At 36.1% G+C, this 20,950-nt stretch overlaps 1 protein-coding gene across 2 annotated transcripts in view; it reads right to left on the reverse strand.

Annotated features, from left to right (window-relative positions):
* Positions 1-231: 231 nt before the first annotated feature.
* The window catches only part of CCSER1 (coiled-coil serine rich protein 1), a 1,488,467-nt gene continuing 1,467,748 nt past the window's right edge, over positions 232-20,950 (reverse strand). For both annotated transcript variants that reach the window (XM_070372147.1, XM_070372148.1), the window contains exon 11: positions 232-3,435. In XM_070372147.1, the coding sequence (XP_070228248.1) occupies positions 2,950-3,435 (486 nt within the window). In that variant the 3' untranslated portion in view covers positions 232-2,949. The remainder of the gene's footprint in view (positions 3,436-20,950) is intronic.

Raw genomic sequence — 20,950 nt, forward strand, 5'->3', positions numbered from 1 at the left:
AGGTCCTCACCCTGAGCATATTGATATGATAGATTCCCACCTTTAGCACTGCAGCTACTTTCATGGTGTCACCTGCACAAAGACTGTGGTGCTTCAAATAAGAAAATACAGTTTGAGAGAGAATAATTTTGCTGTGACTGTGTTAGCATATAAAATTACTTGAACAAAACCACTGAGTTCATAGAAATATAGTTGCATGTTCCAATAATTTAAAAAACGAAGACCGTTTATTTCAGGTGGAAACAGCTTTTTCTCAAGGAATCTCTCTTCTTAAGTGTCCTTTAAAACACATTCTAAATTCAGAGGAGAAAATCTGCAGCAGAAATTTTACAGAGTTACTTAGGCTTAGCTACACATACACATGCACAGAAGAAACAGGAAGGGAAAGAAAAGACAACTGCTTCCGTCAGAAAAACAAGCACTTTTTCCCCCTGGTGTCATGTCTTTGGATATGTACTGCCTTGGAGAAATGTATAAATCATTTTTATACATGGAACTGTCTTAGAAAACTAGAGATTTTAGTACAAAGAAATCACTTTGTTGAAAGAATGCCCATGTGAGTACTCTATATACACAAGAGAAACTTACAAAGATCCCCTGTTTTACAGTTACTGATGTATATTAGCATAGTGGGCTTACAACTTCTCCAGGCCTGAGTTACACTTAGTATTACAAATAATATTATAACAATGCTGAAAATACTGATACAAAACAGCTTTAAGATGATATTTCCAAAAAATATCCTTCCTTTTAAAATTGAACTGTTTAATCCAAGTTTTCTTTTTGAATGTTTCAGCTTTAAAAAAGGTTTTTCAAGAAAATACTAGCATTTAAAACATCTCTTAAAATGTCTATTAAATGACAGATTTTCTTAAATAGATTATTTTTTTTTTACAAAGTATAAGTCAAAAGTCTATCTTCCAGGAAAGTAAAACTATAAACTCTAAAAGTCCAAATCAAAAACATTATTTGTGATACATAGTTCTTCCATATCCTGGGAAAAAATCCTTGATTATTTTACCGTGCTAATTTATTTACAGACTTCAAATACTCTAGTAACACGCACCAACTTTCAGGACAAATGAAGCTGAATTCCACAATTAATAATCATAATTTTTCTATCATTTCATAAACACCGTTCAGCCCAAAATGCCTATCCGAATGAAATATTATAACATGTAAAGTATAGTGGGAATTTTAGATTGCAGTGTCATTAAGCCAAGCAAATTGCAGTGTGCATTATTCTCTTTTGGCAGAATTACAAATACACAAAGAAAGAAAACATTTGGCAAACATTTGTCTTAGATGCACATGTGTTCTCCTTTGGAAAACCAAAATTATAAGTTCAGTGTATCCACTAAACTCTTTCTTCTTATCAATTCTAATCAGTTTGAAAAGTGGTCAGAGTTTAATAGTTAAATCCAGGAAGGGGATATATAATGCCTTTTCCCCAAAGCACAGAGCTCAAATACACTTTTGCTTTAGGAGATGCATTTCAGCATAGCTTTAATTTTAGCAGGTTAGTCAGATGCCATGCTAAGTTGGCTATCCCAGTTTCCCTTTATTCATTTCATGAATTCTGTCTGTCAGAGTGCAAGGGAGTCAGATCATGCAGTAGGTATGACAATTTCAATTTACATAAACTGTGCCTACTATGGACACAGTAATTAGCTTTTATCTTTGTGTAAGAAAACTGCTGCCCTGATTCCTACTGGTCATTTAAAAATTATTTATTAATTTATTTATATAGCTGCATATAGCTCTATTAATTAAACATAAAGAAATTATTTATCTCGTGCATTTGCATATAAAACATTACACCTTGTTTGTTAAAGAGACATATTTGCCATCAAGTGAGTTCAGTATTCCTGTCAGAGATTTATTTCTAAGATCAAATCACCAAAGTTCCCACATATTTTACTTTTTCCTGTAAATCTAGATGACTGAATATACAAAACAGTGTAAACTGGGCTACCAAGAAACTGACTTTCCATTCCTCAATTCATCATGTGGTCATTGATATGGGTTAATGTATATGAAGCAAAACTGGACACAGATAAAAAAATCAAGTGAAAAATACACTAATACAAGGAAGGTGAAGTAAAATAATTTTCTTAGAGTGTTCTTTTCTTCACATTGTAAAAAAAACTAAGGTGATAGAACCAAGACAATGACTCAAAAAGTGTAGCATGTCATGCTTTCTGCATCATTTGACAAAATTTAGCCAACATTCCCACCTCAGTGTCTTATGTCATAGTACTTCAACATCAATAGCAAAAACTAAGAGCAAATTTTTTCAAAGATCAGAGCTGTCATCCTCTATTTGGCTAGCAATTACTCAGTCTGAAATCCTTTGTGAACTAGTATGAACTAAACATTTAGAGGATACAAGAAATACTATTTTCCCCCATAATCGTATGGCAAGATAAGCTTGACTGTATGTAATAGAGAGACAAACGCATCTCTGGGTTACATGCAAACAAGCCTCATTCTTAAATAAATACACTACCGAATATAAGACTTTAAAATCCCTCTTTTTCTCTTTCTATTAACTATGTAATTTAAAATTTCTTACAATTCCTTTATCTATTTATTCCTCACATCTATTTTCACAGTAACACCATTAAGTGAACAGAGTGCTATTTGATATTACCTTCTGAAACTTCAATGCATATCAGTGACTGATGAAGATAAAAGATAAATTTTATGGCCTGTATAAAACAGCGAGATGGTCTCATTTATTTTACATATAGATAATAAAGTCTCCAAAGCTATTAAACCTAATTCAATTCACATGCTTGAACCCTCATTCTAAAAAAAAAAGTAAAATTCTTTGTTTAAAACTAAAACTAAAAAGTAATAAGAAATACATGAAAATATGAACATGAGCTATGCACGAGAAACACTAACCATCTTATCCTACCCAGAGACAGGAATAGGGTGATTTCATTACCCGTCCTGCTGACCCAGAGTCTGCAGCTCAGTTGTGTGTAAATTGTGATGGAGGAAAACATTCTTCCTGCTGTACATGTGTAAAGAGATTGGCCCTCTTGGCGGCTGTCCAAACCTTCCTGTAAAGGTTGAATGCTGCCGGGCCGCAGCAGCTTGGTCCTTTGGTTTCTCTGAGAACGTGGCGAGCCCTTCCGTCTTAGCTGTTGGCTTCATAGAGTTCTGCCCTACAGTGGCCCGTAAATTCTGGGTGACTTCTGACGTGAGGGTTTCATAAGTTCCTCTTGAGTGTTTGATAACTTCGACTAGTTCTTTGTCCTTCAAAAGACTGCTTAGACATAAACTGGGGAGTTGGCAGGCTTTGCTTTTGTAGGGGCTTGTCTGGTCTGCTGCTGGGGATCTAAAATGGTCCTCGGTGGGAGTATGCATTATTTTTCTGTCCCTTGTGCTGAGATTTTGGCTCACAATTCGATTTCGATATGTAGCCTGTGGTAAAGACATGGAAAAAGAAAAGATGCCTTCAAAAAAGTATGTTCACAGCATACACACAGAATACAGGGTGGTGTTTTCACATTTGCTTCCAAAACCCTAAGTTTTCAACCAGACTTTGAAAAACACCAATAGAATTCTCTTCTCTTTCCAATTGGATTAAATTTCCCAGCACAGTCCTACTATAAATAGTGGTCAAATGAAAGATTTAACCACTATTAATTATCTTGATTCTAAGAATCATTTATTAAAATACTTGTTTAAACAGCAGTTTTAAGTTGGCAACAATACTGAGAGGAAGGTATAGAGATTTTTCACATACCCTTTGCCCTCAACACATTTGTAACTTTCCTTATTAGCCACATAATGGTGTTACTTTTTACCAAGGGTGAACCTACATCATAATCACCCAAAGTTCACAGCTTACCTTAAGGTCCACTCTTGGAGTACTACATTCTATGAGTTTGGACATATTTATAATGACATATAACCATTATTATCATAGAGAGTATTTTCCCCACCTGAAATATCCCCTGTGCTCTGCCTACTCATCTCTCCCCTCCTCCCCACACCACCAGCAACCACGGTCTTCATAGTTTCGCTTTTTCAGAATATTATGTACTTGGAATCATACAGTACATAGTCTTTTCAGATTGACTTTGTTCACTTAATAATATGCATCTAAGGTTTCTTGATGTCATTTAACAGCTTGATAGCTCATTTCTCTTCAGAGTTGAACAAAAAGGCATTTTGAAATTTGTTTACGTAATTTCCTAAATTTAAATTATGCAGTTTTCTCAGAGAATACATGTTATTTTAATAAGTAATGAATATCCATATATGAAGCTTTGCATCTTTCACTGGATTTAATATGCTATATTTATATGAGTGTGTGCTCAGAGTTTTAGAGTTATTGATATAATAATTTGTATCAGCAGAGTGATAACATAAAAATTTAAGAAACTAAAGAAAGGTCACTCCAGTGACCTACAGAGAACACTTAAATCTCAGCATGTGTTTCATTTAGACTTTAGGATGCATTTTATTAATCAAAATCGGGTCCATGAGTATATAGCCATCTTCTTTCTCACAAGAAGTTTCTACTGTAATGATAGGAATAAGACATAGCTTATCAAATCATGTGGTAGGGGAAGCAAAGATTACAAGCTGGCACCAAAATTCCTCTTGAAGAAAGCACTGTCTTGGTTTAGAAAAATATACTGAGCTAGAAACTCACTAGCTGGATTACTGCTCTGGTGGCAAAAATGAAAGATTTATTGTTGCTAAAAGAAGGTGGGCAAAGTGGAGAAGGAGTTGAGAGAGGAAAACAGGGCACAAGGCGATAGGCTAGTACAAAAGATGCTGAAGGGCCCGTGAAAATCTCTGTGTACTTGACCTCTAAATGGCATAGTTTTTCAGTACCCGAGTTTTCATTGTTCCCTAGGAAGCCATTTCTCCAAGCCTGATCTCTACTTTGAGCCCTAATTTACTTATTGAGACATCATCACTTTGACTAATTAACATTCCTAGTCTCTCACACACACACACACTTGATCTTGACTCTGCACCTTATTCTTAACCCCAAATTCTCCTTCTCAATAATGGTACCATTATCAGGCCAATACCTATAAATCACCTTTGCTTTCTGTTTTTCCTCATATATCCTGTAATTTAAGTCCTTGCTGATACACCACAAAGAGGCAACCTCAGCTCATCTGCTTCTCCTATATCCAGTCTAAGCCTCCTGACCCAATTCTCTGGTACATATTAAGCATTTAATAAATATTCACTGAAAAATTTTCTCTGCTTGCTATGATATGTTTATAGAGGATATATTATATGACAAGGATTTTTCTCCTTCCCTTACATATATATTCTTCACAAGAGTCTTTTGAGGTAGTTTCTGTTAGTTCCATTATACAGACTAGAAAACTGAAGCACAGTGAGTTAATATTCTACAGATAGTGTAGGATTACAGTCTGCTTGATTAAACACCAATTCATTCTCTCTCCCAGTATTCCCATGAGAATATTTCTAAAATGTCCCACATTTTTCTAAAATAAATTTCATGCAGAACCATACTGTAACTTAAATTGGTGCTTCTACATTATCATTACTGAGATGAACCTCCAAATTTTTTTGTAAAACTGAGGTCTATTAGGGGATCTTAACAGATGTCCTTATACTCAGGGATTTCAGATTGAGACATTTTGCTAATCATATCTTAAAAATTTTTTTTAATGTTAGCAGTTTTTGATTTGTGCTAACTTAGATCCTCTCCATTACTTCTAATTTGCCATTTTAACTCTTCCATTGATTTGCCGTAAACATAGGCTGGTTATCTGGTTGTTTGAAGGAAGCATTGTATGACTTACAGAAGATGTTTTGGAACTTTTCTTGGGAGTAAGAATATAAAATATTTTGATTCATTTTTCAGAAAATTTTTTGGCTTTTTCTTGGCTCTTTTCCATAATGTAGGTATTTGGACCAACATAGAAATGTGAGATTTTATTTTCTCTTCATCTTTGTGACTTGACTTCTATGAGATGCTTACTTAACCATAGAATCAGTTACTGACAGTTCTTCAAACACTGTGCTTATTATCACGTCCAAATGTTAGAAAAACCATGGGAGTAAAATACTGAGAAAAAAAGTTTGTTTGAGAAAAAAAGAGAGGGAGGCGCCAAGATGGTGGAGGAGTAGGACGGGGAAAACACTTTCTCCCCCACAAATTCATCAAAAGAGCATTTAAACGTCGAGTAAATCCCACAAAACAACTTCTGAATGCCGGCAGGGGACATCAGGCACCCAGAAAAGCAACCCAACTCTTTGAAAGGAGGTAGGAAAAAATATTAAAGACAATAAAAGAGACAAAAGAGGGAGGGACGGAGTTCCGTCCCGGGAAGGGAGTCTTAAAAAGAGAGAAGTTTCCAAACACCAGGAAACCTTCTCACTGCCGAATCCGTGCCGAGCTTTGGAAGCACAGAGGGTAACATAACAGGGAGAAAAAAATAAACAAACAATTAAAACTCGCAGATTGCGAGCCCTACGGTAACTCCCCCAGCGGAGAAGCAGCACAGACGCCTGCATCCGCCATTAGCAAGCGGGGGCTGGGCAGGGAGGCGCGGCGTGGGCTGCATCGCTGAGAGTGGGAGTCTGGCCTGAATACCCTGAGCACTATCTGAGCGAAATAATTTGGGCTAGCAGACCAGACTATGGGATATCTACCATGCTAAAAGCCGGCCCTAACCTAGGACACCGCCAGCCCGTGCACGGAGCAAAGAACTGAACAGAGATAGCCGGCTGCGGACCTTCCCCCTCCGGTGACAGGCAGCCAGAGCTGGAGGGGGGCAATCACAGCCCCAGAGAGACATTATCTATAAAACTGGCTTCTTTGCTAACTAAAATTTATTGGGGGTCTGGACAGTCAACATCTGCCTGAGAAGGTGCGCCGGTTTTACACCCAGATAACCGAGTGGCGGGGAGGCGATAAGTCACAGCATTGGCACTCGCCAAACACCTCATCACCTGAGCTGCTCGGACCTGGGAAGAGCACAAAATGCAGGCCCAACTGAGTCTGCGCCTCTGAGGACTACCTGAGTGCCTGAACCTGAGCGGCTTGGACCTGGGAGGTACATGCAACCCAGGCCCAGCCTCGGATTGTTCCCGGCGGAACAACCTAGAGCCCGAGCAGTGTGGGCAGGGAGGCTACACGCGCCGTGAGCGGGGGCAGACCCAGTGTGGCTGAGGCAGTGCGGGCGCACGCCAGTGTCATTTGTTTGCAGCATCCCTCCCTCCCTCCCCACAGCGCGACTGAACAAAGAGAAGAAACACAGCTCCACCCACCAGAACACCAACACAAGCTTCCCTAACCAGGAAACCTTGACAAGCCACCTGTACAAACTCACACACAGCGAGGAAACACCACAACAAAGAGAACTCCACAAACTGCCAGAATACAGACAGGACTCCCAAACTCAGCAATTTAAACAAGATGAAGAGACAGAGGAATACCCAGCAGATAAAGGAACAGGATAAATGCCCACCAAACCAAACAAAAGAGGAAGAGATAGGGAATCTACCTGATAAAGAATTCCAAATAATGATAGTGAAATTGATCCAAAATCTTGAAATTAAAATGGAATCACAGATAAATAGCCTGGAGACAAGGATTGAGAAGATGCAAGAAAGGTTTAACAAGGACCTAGAAGAAATAAAAAAGAGTCAATATATAATGAATAATGCAATAAATGAAATTAAAAACACTCTGGAGGCAACAAATAGTAGAATAACAGAGGTAGAAGATAGGATTAGTGAATTAGAAGATAGAATGGTAGAAATAAATGAATCAGAGAGGATAAAAGAAAAACGAATTAAAAGAAATGAGGACAATCTCAGAGACCTCCAGGACAATATTAAATGCTACAACATTCGAATCATAGGGGTTCCAGAAGAAGAAGACAAAAAGAAAGACCATGAGAAAATACTTGAGGAGATAATAGTTGAAAACTTCCCTAAAATGGAGAAGGAAATAATCACCCAACTCCAAGAAACCCAGAGAGTCCCAAACAGGATAAACCCAAGGAGAAACACCCCAAGACACATATTAATCAAAGTAACAAAGATCAAACACAAAGAACAAATATTAAAAGCAGCAAGGGACAAACAACAAATAACACACAAGGGAATTCCCATAAGGATAACAGCTGATCTTTCAATAGAAACTCTTCAAGCCAGGAGGGAATGGCAAGACATACTTAAAATGATGAAAGAAAATAACCTACAGCCCAGATTATTGTACCCAGCAAGGATCTCATTTAAGTATGAAGGAGAAATCAAAAGCTTTTCAGACAAGCAAAAGCTGAGAGAATTCTGCACCACCAAACCAGCTCTCCAACAAATACTAAAGGATATTCTCTAGACAGGAAACACAAAAATGGTGTATAAACTCAGAACCCCAAACAATAAAGTAAATGGCAACGGATCATACTTATCAGTAATTACCTTAAACGTAAATGGGTTGAATGCCCCAATCAAAAGACATAGACTGGCTGAATGGATACAAAAACAAGACCCCTACATATGTTGTCTACAAGAGACCCACCTCAAAACAGGGAACACATACAGACTGAAAGTTAAGGGCTGGAAAAAGATTTTCCATGCAAATAGGGACCAAAAGAAAGCAGGAGTCACAATACTCGTATCAGATAAATTAGACTTTAAAACAAAGGCTGTGAAAAGAGACAAAGAAGGTCACTACATAATGATTAAAGGATCAATCCAAGAAGAAGATATAACAATTATAAATATATATGCACCCAACATGGGAGCACCGCAGTATGTAAGACATATGCTAACAAGTATGAAAGGAGAAATTAACAATAACACAATAATAGTGGGAGACTTTAATACCCCACTCACACCTATGGATAGATCAACTAAACAGAAAATTAACAAGGAAACACAAACTTTAAATGATACAATAGACCAGTTAGACCTAATTGATAGCTATAGGACATTTCATCCCAAAACAATGAAAAAAAAAAAAAAAAAAAAAAGGGACAATGTTAAATTCATTATAAGAATATTCCAATTTATGTATATTCAGCTGATGTGAAGAACTGACTCATTGGAAAAGACCCTGATGCTGGGAAAGATTAAAGGCAGGAGGAGAAGGGGATGACAGAGGATTAGATGGTTGGATGGCATCACTAACTCAATGGACATGAGTTTGATTAACTTCCGGGAGTTGGTGATGGACAGGGAGGCCTGGCGTGCTGCAGTCGACGGGGTCACAAAGAGGTGGACACAACTGAGCAACTGAACTGACTGATTGACTGCCTATGAAAGTTGAGGAGAGGAGTGGAAACTTCTTTTCCCTTACTTTAACATTACATTTGGGGAAATGTTCATCATTTTCTTTATGTGGTCATTTTAACCCTCCTGGGATATTACACTAAATTTAATATGCAGTTTTAATAAGATGTACTGAAAGGGATCAAATAAGTCAATCCCACAGGCAGCTTCAGTGCTCCTTCTCTGGTATAAATTCTGATACCTACAAGGTACATGAGAATCTACCATAAAAAGAAACAAAATGAATGATCTTCCAATTTCTTAAAAAGCATATTTAAATCACCCATTCCTTTTTTTTTTTTTTAAACCATAATTTGCTTTTGACACCTTAGACTTTTTTTTTTTTCTTTTTAGTTCTTGAGATGTTCATCATTAAGTCCAGGGCTCATGATGTACACAGGAGATTGCACAGCTCAGGGGCTAATGGCATGAATTTGTGGTCAGACATAGAAGTGTTCCTTTGCTGATCTGATAAATATTTACTGACTTCTACTGAGAGCAAGGTTCTACATTAAATAATGGAAAATGGTACTGTTCATAAGAGAATCAGCTCCTCCATTTAGGCAGCTTCTAATGGGAAAGTCAACCAGAATCAGTTTCTAGCTAAGTGACCACGGCAAGTCACTTATCTTTCCCAAATCTCCAGTTACCTCATCTGTGAAAGAAAGATTTATCTTCATACCTGTATCTGTGTACAGAATTATAGTTAAGATTCAATGAACTACCTTGTATAAAATACCTAATATCACATCTGAAGAATACTTATCTTGATGAGAGCAACAAAAATAAGTAGAGTCCCTGTTGGGTAATGAAGAAAGCAGGGTCTGCAGAGGCAGAAGTTAAACTCTATGCAATTAATCTATCTCGGGTAATCACAGAGGAAGATCTGAAGCTAGGATGACTCCTCAGAGTTGTCTCCAATTTAAGCAAGTGGTTGTGAACCTTATACTCTTGTATCAACAAGTTATTGGACGTTGGTGATCTCTGGCAAAGGGGTGTAGCCACGAATGAATAGGCTATTTTTTTTTTGAAAGGAACTTACTTCAATGCTAACTTTTTCACCAACTGAGAAAATGAAGGGTTTAGTTGTGAAAGTACGTGTGTGTTTGTCATGGGATAATTTGGCATAATGGAAAGAACCCTGAACTTTCAGTGAAAGACTGTAATCTTGTGTATGTTGCTATCGAACTGTGTGAACTTTGATGAACAAATTAATTTTTCTGGGCACTGTTTCTGAGCCTATTGAAAGAGATGACAAAAATGGAAGACAAAGATTAGATATTGAAGAAAACTCTAAAATTTATTCAATTTTATCCCAGTTCTAAAAGCCTACATTTAAATATATAGTTTATTCTATATAGACAAACACAGGAAAGATCCCCTTAATTCCAAATGTGTTTTGGCACACACACACACACACACACACACACACAAACACTTGGCTGCAGTGATTCAGAGGGATCATGCTGCCCAGAGGGAACTTGCAGTGCATATACCTAGCCACATCTTTTGCAAAAGCAGAATTAAATTTCTACAAGCTAATATAATTATGTTAAGTTTTAGACAGTTTAGTTCTCAAACAGTTATTTTATTACCTTTCCTTAGAGTTGATAATAGAAGATGAATGGATGGCAAATTTAGTGATTAATAAGTCAATATTGAAGTTATATTAAAATCTGTTCTTTATGTCCCTATTTTTCCTCTCATTTCATCAGTAGAGCATATAATCTGCATTTCACTGAATTCACGGTGACTGATTTTAAAACACATGATTTTACATACCACTAAGAAAGAAAAATCTTATGATGCTAATTAAGAACAAACAAAAACCACTCTCCTTCTTTATTAATGGTGTGATCCATTCATTAGTCACACCAGCCTCTCATTCCAATTTCTTTTCTCCACTTTCCTTTCTTAGGTTTGATAGATGGTCCTTTTGCATTTGTCTCAATGATACAATTTCATTTATGTGTGAGTATATTCTTTCTTTTGATAAAGCATTTGGTTTTTAATTTAGAGAGAATATGGAATTGAAGGCAACAGTATTACTTTTTTTCACTAACAGTTACATACAAAATAATATTTGCTATAAAATCAAATCATAGTAAAAACTTTTTGAAAATATTATTATTGGTAACTTAATACATGTAGTGCAAACACTGAATATAACTGCATCGAAGAAAGGACAATATGAAGGTATGATAAAAACCCACATGTACTCCACTGAAACATTGTTGAAAGCATTAACTGTAAGATTTATCCTGATTTTAGGGGGTTTTATTACATTTAAACATTGTCTGATATCTGATACAAAGTGGACATACAGTAATTATGCCAATGTGCATAGCCCGATTTTCACTGAGACAGGATGTCACGATGATAGAATTAACAAGGAGGGGAGTCATGTTTCAATCAGCACTTAATTTTTTTATTGTTTTCTGAATTTTTTTTCATGTGTGTGACCTATACCGGTAATTGCCAAAATGTTATCAGGCAATGACTTCCTAATTTATCACATAGATTAAAACTTAGCACATGACTGATTATCTTATTTGATTTTAAGATATATTTTTCTGCACATGTTCTCTACTTAACCCAAAAAATTGTTTTACAACTAGAATTGTTCCTGAGCAAAAATAAATACTTGAAATAATTCCTAATAACTAGCTAGAAAGAAGTTATTAATTACAAAAATTGCTAATATTAAATAGTATTTTAACAAATCATAAAGGTTATTGAAAATAACATAATTTGAATGTAAATAACATATGTATATGATAGTATGTTAAAGTGAGCCAAAATTATCACTGCTCAGAGTTCTTGTAGCAGGAGTAACTCTTGGGTAACTGATACTGAGAACTTGCCTCCTGAATAAGGTTTATGGTTTCCTACTAATGAGCTTCTCAATCAAGGAAGTAAAACATACAATGAAGAATACTGTATGTTTTACATTCAAGAATAGACACTTTGATGCCTACTTACTTCTACACCCAAGCCAACTAAAATAAAAGTTTCATAAGGTCAGGGACATTGCTTGCCTTATTTAATGCTGAATCCACCACTCCCAATAGTCCCTGGCATTTACCAGTAACTCCCTGATAATTATATAGTCCAGAGAAGAATTGACAATCATAAATTTTATCAGTAAGGAAAAACACATCTAATATGAAATTTTCTTTCTCTTGAAATTTTTCTCTAGTAGATGAGCTGATTACTTTGATCTTTATGAATTGATATATTACCTGAATCATAAACTACCAAGCATTGGTAGTATATATTTTGCCTCCTTTCTTGAAAGTAGTGGGAAATGTCAACTTTTCAGGGATGTTTTTGTAGCTTCACCTCCCCTTTAGTTGTACTTTCCCCAATAAAAAGCAAGGCATATATGTTACTACAAAATATACCTGGAAATAACAAACCTTTCATAGCCACAAAAGCAACATGACATCATATCTAAAGCACTAGATATCAAAGCAACTGGAAAAAAATCTCTTGCAGTACATTTTTTCAATACTGTAGAAAATGAATTACAAAGGAGTTATTGCACAGCAGCACTTCTTAATCTCTCTCTTCTCCATGTGTCAATATGACACATAGAGACATTTCCTTAGCCAAAACCTGGGTTATGGAAATACTCCCAATAAAATCTCTTTAACTCAATGTCTTTATCTTCCATTTATGCAAACATTTTGGATTCAGAAATAAAAAGAGAATTTTCAGAATCTAGTTTAATTTATAAAAAGAATAAACTTTGATGCTTGAGTAGCGGTAGCAATATAGATACAACAAATGACTGAGACCCCACTTGACACAGGTCTTGTAACCTGCAGATTAACTGAACAGGTCACTTCATTAGTGCAGAAAATAAATGACAAAGGCATGAGTTGAGGCAGCAGAATAAATGACAGAACACTCTACAGTAATTTATTCTCTTAATTACTAAAATATAGCAATACATAAATCTACAGGCAGAATAACATAAACTTTTAATACAGTGATATCAAGAAGCCGTCTCTATGTACTGTAAAATATGATTACATATATGAAGAGTGCTTTGAATAAAGACATGTACAATATTATTGCTCATTGAGTAAAATATCAAAATCTGTAAATAAGTGTTAAAATGTAATAATCTCCATTTTCATTACTGTAAATATACAGTAATGAAAAAAAATTTGCTTGTAAATCCCTTTTTACCCAAAGTGTGAGCAAATTTGCTTCTAAAATACAAACTGGAATACTTCAACACCTTTAATGGTGCATATTGAGTTTCCTCATTGTGTCTTCAATCTAAACTTGATCTTCACTATGATTTTCTTTCTATTTGTTAATGCCTGGAGACAGACAAAGAGACCTCTGTCACATCCTTTCTTTGGTAATTTTTATAAGTTCTCTTAAAGGATAAATCAACATTGTGACATTTTAGAGAAGAATTAAAAGGAAGTATTTTGCACATTGGATAAGAAAATGGCAAACCACTCCAGTATCCTTGCCTGGAAAATTCCATGGACAAAGGAGCCTGCTGGGCTGCAGTCCTTGGGGTCACAAAGAATCAGGCACAACTGAGTAACTAACACTTAACACATTCTGTACATAGACCCCTTCCCATTGACGTGTGCACCTTAAAGGAAACTCTCTTGTCCGGCTTTCAGAGGATGGGTTCTATAGTGTTCCAAACAAATGCTGTACCACTATCTATGAACTCCACTCTTTAAGGAGACGAAAATCTTTCTTGGTAGAACTCCATCATGCTAGTTTCTAATTTAGTTTTAATGAAGTCCACAGTTGACTTAACCCTGAGCCTATTAGAGAACTGAGTTGTATATAGTCAATTAAAATGAAGCCAAGGAAAAGACAATTGTAGGATTCACATTCTTGAGAAAGCATTATTTGCCTTTATGAAATTCTAAGCAAGCCTTGAATCTTGGACAAGACAGAACAAAATTAATGTACAACAACAAAAATGCAGTAAGGCAGTGATGAATGTTTTTAAGACCTAGTTGTCTATTGATGCCTGATAGTGAAAAGATCTAAGGTGGGAAAGAATTCTTAAATATACTAAACTTGAGAGAGCAGATAATTAGATTTAGAAAAATGATTAGACAGCAGATAAATCACTTTACCTCAGATCTTATTTATAATAATAGCTAAGATTGAGTGACCATTTGCAATGTGCCAAGTTATGTGCTATGTTTCATGTATTAATAACTTTCTATTATTTTATTATACCCATTTAATGACAAAGAAACTGAAACGCTTACGCGTCAATCCTACCAGGATTCCAGGATTTAGTGGGTAGCATAATGTGAATTAGAACTCAAGCTCTAGGCCATGGGTTTCTCAGCCTCAGCACTATTTATATTGGGGTTATGTATTTTTTTCTGCTGTGGGGGACTGCCCAGTGAATTACAGGCTGCTTGCCACCATCCTTTGCCTCCGCTTGTAGGTGCCAGGTGCATCTGCACCCAGTTATGGCAAACAGAAATGGCTCCAGACAGTGCCAAATGTCTCCTGAAAGGTATAACTGTCCCCAGCTGAGAATTACTGGCCTGAGCAATAATGCTTCTCTAAATCAGGCAAATAAAAGTGACCAATTCAGTATCTCTGAAAATAAAAGTCATTTGCATATACTACTATCCTTTAAAAAAAAATCATTTACAGCCACTAGGAGAGTGAAATTAAGCTTTTGTAATTTTTATTTCACAAACACATATAATACTTATTATACACTAGACAGTCTTCTGGGCCTTTACAATTCTCAATTAAAAAAATATTAACTCATTTATTAACCCAATACAATGTACTAATAAACACTGGAAACATGTATAAATATAAATCTTGCTCAACAATAACAATAAAAAACAGCATGATGCATAAAATCCAAAGGTTTTGTCTTAAAAAATAACTTTCTCCACATGGAGGAATGCTAATGGAATGTCATGAACTACTTAAAAAGCAAATTTTGATTTTTCACTACATAATATATTAGCATGGGGTAAATCGGTAGACCTGAAATGTGTCTCTTTGTCAATAACAACCACTTAAATGTCAGTATAAACTCAAGCCATATTTATTAAAAACAACTGTCCTTTTCCTGTCATCACTGAGGAATAGGATTTTGAAAGCAGTTATAAATACAGGACATTTCTCTGCAGAAGTGTTGGCTTGCTGCATCTGTTTTTACCCTTAGATGTGGAATCTGTTTTTGGTGATAAAGAAGAGTTTTTCTTAAAGGTCTAGAAACACTCTACCACAGAGAGATTGTATAGAGAAGTAGTTACTGCTTTGCAAGCAGGAAGCTTGGTCATAAGTTGAAGTAATAACCAAAAAGAAACATTCAAAGGTTCCGGCAGACAAGACCTACTTTTTTCAGATAGCACAAATTACCAAGAGGAAATTGTCTGGAGTTAAATTACTTCTTCTGGCTCAGTCTCACTCCCAAACTCCTTAGGGGAAACTGAATCCTCCTGGTGGGCATTTAGGATTCAACCAGGGATAGAGCACACGTGTAAGATAAGCAAGGTGAATGTTAATAAGGTCAGCTAAAGGCCTGGTTCCTGAGAGAGGAAGACCAAGGCATCAACTTCTCCTGAGAAAAGTGAAAGCATGCAACAGTTTTCCCACAAGCCAGGAGGGCTGTTCTCTGTTCTGTGTATAACTAGAGTAAATGAATTCTGCAAAGAACAAAATTCTGATGAACAACAGTGAGTTGTCTTTAGAACTAGTATGTGTGTATTGTAACCCATTCAGTGTGAATAATTCTTTTTAGTAAAATGTTTATTTAAATGAGAATTTCATACAATTGCTGCTTACAGTAGCAATAAGAGTGAATGATTAAGGATTCAATTCAGAAGAAACCTAAAAAAGTATAATTCTGCACAACTGATATTCCAGAAAAGTGTGATTTCTAAATAAAAGACTGAGTGTTTAAGCTAATTTTATATGTCTAAGGGAAAGGACGGAGAAGGCAATGGCACCCCACTCCAGTACTCTTGCCTGGAAAATCCCATGGATGGAGGAGCCTGGAAGGCTGCAGTCCATGGGGTCGCTGAGGGTCGGACACGACTGACCGACTTCCCTTTCACTTTTCACTTTCATGCATTGGAGAAGGAAATGGCAACCCACCCCAGTGTTCTTGCCTGGAGAATCCCAGGGAGGGTAGAGCCTGGTGGGCTGCCGTCTATGGGGTCACACAGAGTCGGACACGACTGAAGCGACTTAGCAGTAAGGGAAAGGAATAGGGAATAATTTTTCTGTGTTTGCATAGGAATGCAAAATAGTGGACAGTTACTGTGGTTTAACTACAACAACATGAAAAATGAATCTCTTGTTTAGATAGGCAGAGCCCAATATCTGGCACATATTAGATAGCACTCTTTTATTTAAAATTTTATTGAAATATAGTAGGTTAACAATGTTAAATTAATTTATGCTGTATAACAAATTAATTATTATACATATGGTTTTTTCATATTCTTTTCCCTTGTTTTATCGCAAGTTGCCATATGATATATAGGCTCCTGTGCTGAACAGTAGGACATTATTGTTTAAATCAGTCCTATATAGAATAGTTTGCACCTTCTAATCCCAAACTCCCAATCCTTCCCTTCCTCACCTCTCTTCCCCCTTGACAACCACGAATCTGTTCTCTATATCTGTGAATCTGTTTCTATTCCATAAAAGTGTTCATTTGTGTTTTATTTTAGATTCCACATATAAGTGATATCATACAGTATTTCTCTTTGTGGCTTACTTCACTTATTATGATAATCTCTAGGTTCATCCATGTTGCTGCAAATGGCATTATTGTATTCATTTTATGGCTGAGTACCATTTCATCATGTTTATGTACCATATCTTCTTTATTCACTCATTTGTTGAGGGACATTTTGTTTCCATGTCTTGGTTATTGTAAATAGTGCGGCAGTGAATATCGGGATGCATGTATCTTTACAAATTATAGTTTTGTTTGGATTTATGCCCAGGAGTGGAACTGCTGAATCATATGGCAACTCTATTTTCAGTCTTTTTGAAGAACTTCCATACTGTTTTCCACAGTGGCTGTGCCAATTTACCTCTAGGTCCCTTTTCTCCACATCCTCTCCAGCATTTGTTATTTGTAGACATTTTAATAATGGCTATTCTGACTGGTGCAAGTTGGTACCTCCTCATAGTTCTGATTTGCATGTCTCTAATAATTAATTGTGATGAGCATCTTTTCATGTGCCTATTGGCCTCTGTATGTCTTCTCTGAATAAAAGGGTGCTCGGGGCTGGTGCACTAGGATGACCCAGAGGGATGGGATGGGGAGGAAGGTGGGAAGGGGGTTCAGGATGGGGAACACAGGTACACCCGTGACAGATTCATGTCAATGTATGGCAAAACCACTACAATATTGTAAAGTAATTAGCCTCCAATTAAATAAATTTATATTTTAAAAAATGTCTACTTAGGTCTTCAGATAGTACAGTGTTTCTTGAAAGTAGTATTAGAAAATCACAAAAATATTTTTATTCACAATGTCTTTTTGTGAATAATTCAAAGGCTTTATAGCCATTTGCTATAGAATAACAAGATGGAAATATGTCTTGTATCCAATAAATCTACATATGTAATATAATTAAGAATCTAGCCTATTGTTTCTCTTGTATTCTAGTACATATATATATATATGCATAATATAGTCATACTGATTAAATAATGAGAGTCCTAAATGCTTTGCTTAAATAATTCTATCTTATGAGATATTTTACCCCATGAGCTCTACTGGGAGACTCCTAAAAGTAAGCCATTACTTATCTAATCTATGAGATAACACGAGAAAGGAAGTAAAATATATATCCTTGTATCCATTTTTATGTACGGCTGAGTCCCTTCAATGTTCACCTGAAACTATCACACATTGTTAATCAACTATACCCCAATACAAAATAAAAAGTTTTTTAAATTAAAAAAAAAGGAAGCAAAATAAAAATTCAGGAATTTTACATTGTTCATGTGGTATTTTATAATATAAAGCAAGTTATTTTTAGAGTAAGCTTGACCGACTGAACAAAGGCAATGCATAATGAAATATAGCAGAATTTGGGAGCTACTGCAAACAATACCATTATAGAATCTCATCTGTCACACACTTGAAATGTTACAGATTGCTTTCACATAAAATATCTTAATTCATCCTTGTAATTGTACATTAAAACTTGTTTCAAATACCTCACTTTCATTTTATAGATAGAAAACTGAGGCTGTTAATAATTATTGGCTTACTCAAGAGGATTCAAGTAGTAATATAAGGGCTTTGAATTCCAAGTCATATATACTAATCATGTCGCTCTGTCAAAAAATAAATAACTACCCCTCCACCTAATTGTTTTGTTGATACTAGAATCTTACTTTTGTTTCCTTCCTCTGCTGCTGCTGCTGCTGCTAAGTCGCTTCAGTCGTGTCCGACTCTGTGCGACCCCAGAGACGGCAGCCCACCACGCTCTGCTGTCCCTGGGATTCCTTCCTCTAGGGTTTTTAAATATTCCTCACTTATTAATTCTGAATTTAGTTTATTACATACATTATACTCAAACTTCATGCAGAAATTGTATCCAGATAACTTGAAGTATAACATTATTAAGTTATTAGTCATATAAACCTGTGTATGAATCAGATTATCCCTGATGAAAGGGTTTGAAAGAAATCATTGGAAGTGGAGGTATCCAGAAACTGTGAATACTGTGTAAGTAGGTAAGAATGATGTTGAAAAATGGGACACAGGATGTAGACAAATCGCTTACCTCACTTCTGCTCCTCTCCCCAACCCCAGCCATGACAAAGTAGTTAGAATGAAAGAACAGTCTGGATCCCAGATCCTTGAAGCTTCTCTCTGGCTTCATTGATTCATTTTTCACAATATCCTTTCATTATTTGAATTTAAATATTTTAGTTTAGATTGCTTGGTAGCTTAGCTGATAAAGAATCTGCCTGCAATGCAGGAGACCCCAGTTCAATTCCTGGGTTGGGAAGATGCCCTGGAGAAGGGATAGGCTACCCACTGCAGTATTCTTGGGCTTCCCTGGTGACTCAGACAGTAAAGAAATCAGCTTGTGATGCAGGAGACTTGGGTTGGATCTCTGGGTTTGGAAGATCCCCTGGGGGAGGACATGGCAACCCCACTCTAGTATTCTTGCCTGGAGAATTCCCAAGGACAGAGGGGCCTGGCAGCAGGCTGCAGTCCACAGCGTGGCAAAGAGTCAGACACAACTGAGCGAATAAGTACACCGCAATATGTAAGACAAATGCTAACAAGTATGAAAGGAGAAATTAACAATAACACAATAATACTGGGAGACTTTAATACCCCACTCACACCTATGGATAGATCAACTAAACAGAAAATTAACAAGGAAACACAAACTTTAAACGATACAATAGACCAGTTAGACCTAATTGATATCTATAGGACATTTCATCCCAAAACAATGAATTTAACCTTTTTCTCAAGCGCACATGGAACCTTCTCCAGGATAGATCACATCCTGGGCCATAAATCTAGCCTTGGTAAATTCAAAAAAATAGAAATCATTCCAAGCATCTTCTCTGACCACAATGCAGTAAGATTAGATCTCAATTACAGGAGAAAAACTATTAAAAATTCCAACATATGGAGGCTGAACAACATGCTGCTGAATAATCAACAAATCACAGAAGAAATCAAAAAAAATCAAAATTTGCATAGAAATGAATGAAAATGAAAACACAACAACCCAAAACCTGTGGGACACTTTAAAAGCAGTCCTAAGGGGAAAGTTCATAGCAATACAGGCATACCTCAAGAAACAAGAAAAAAGTCAAATAAATAACCTAACTCTACACGTAAAGCAACTAGAAAAGGAAGAAATAAAGAACCCCAGGGTTAGTAGAAGGAAAGAATTCTTAAAAATTAGGGCAGAAACAAATGCAAAAGAAACAAAAGAGACCATAGCAAAAATCAACAAAGCCAAAAGCTGGTTCTTTGAAAGGATAAATAAAATTGACAACCCATTAGCCAGACTCATCAAGAAACACATGTATACCTGCGGTGGATTCATTTTGATATTTGCAAAACTAATACAATTATGTAAAGTTTTAAAAAATAAAATAAAATTTAAAAAAAAAAAAAAAAAAACAAACAAAGGGAGAAAAATCAAATCAATAAAATTAGAAATGAAAATGGAGAGATCACAACAGACAACACAGAAATACAAAGGATCATAAGAGACTACTATCAACAATTATATGCCAATAAAATGGACAACGTGGAAGAAATGGACAAATTCTTAGAAAAGTACAACTTTCCAAAACTCGACCAGGAAGAAATAGAAAATCTTAACAGACCCATCACAAGCATGGAAATTGAAACTGTAATCAGAAATCTTCCAGCAAACAAAAGCCCAGGTCCAGACGGCTTCACAGCTGAATTCTATCAAAAATTTAGAGAAGAGCTAACACCTATCCTACTCAAACTCTTCCAGAAAATTGCAGAGGAAGGTAAACTTCCAAACTCATTCTATGAGGCCACCATCACCCTAATACCAAAACCTGACAAAGATGCCACAAAAAAAGAAAACTACAGGCCAATATCACTGATGAACATAGATGCAAAAATCCTTAACAAAATTCTAGCAAT

Source organism: Bos mutus, chromosome 6 (genome assembly GCF_027580195.1).
Source record: "Bos mutus isolate GX-2022 chromosome 6, NWIPB_WYAK_1.1, whole genome shotgun sequence".
In the NCBI taxonomy this organism is placed as follows: domain Eukaryota; kingdom Metazoa; phylum Chordata; class Mammalia; order Artiodactyla; family Bovidae; genus Bos; species Bos mutus.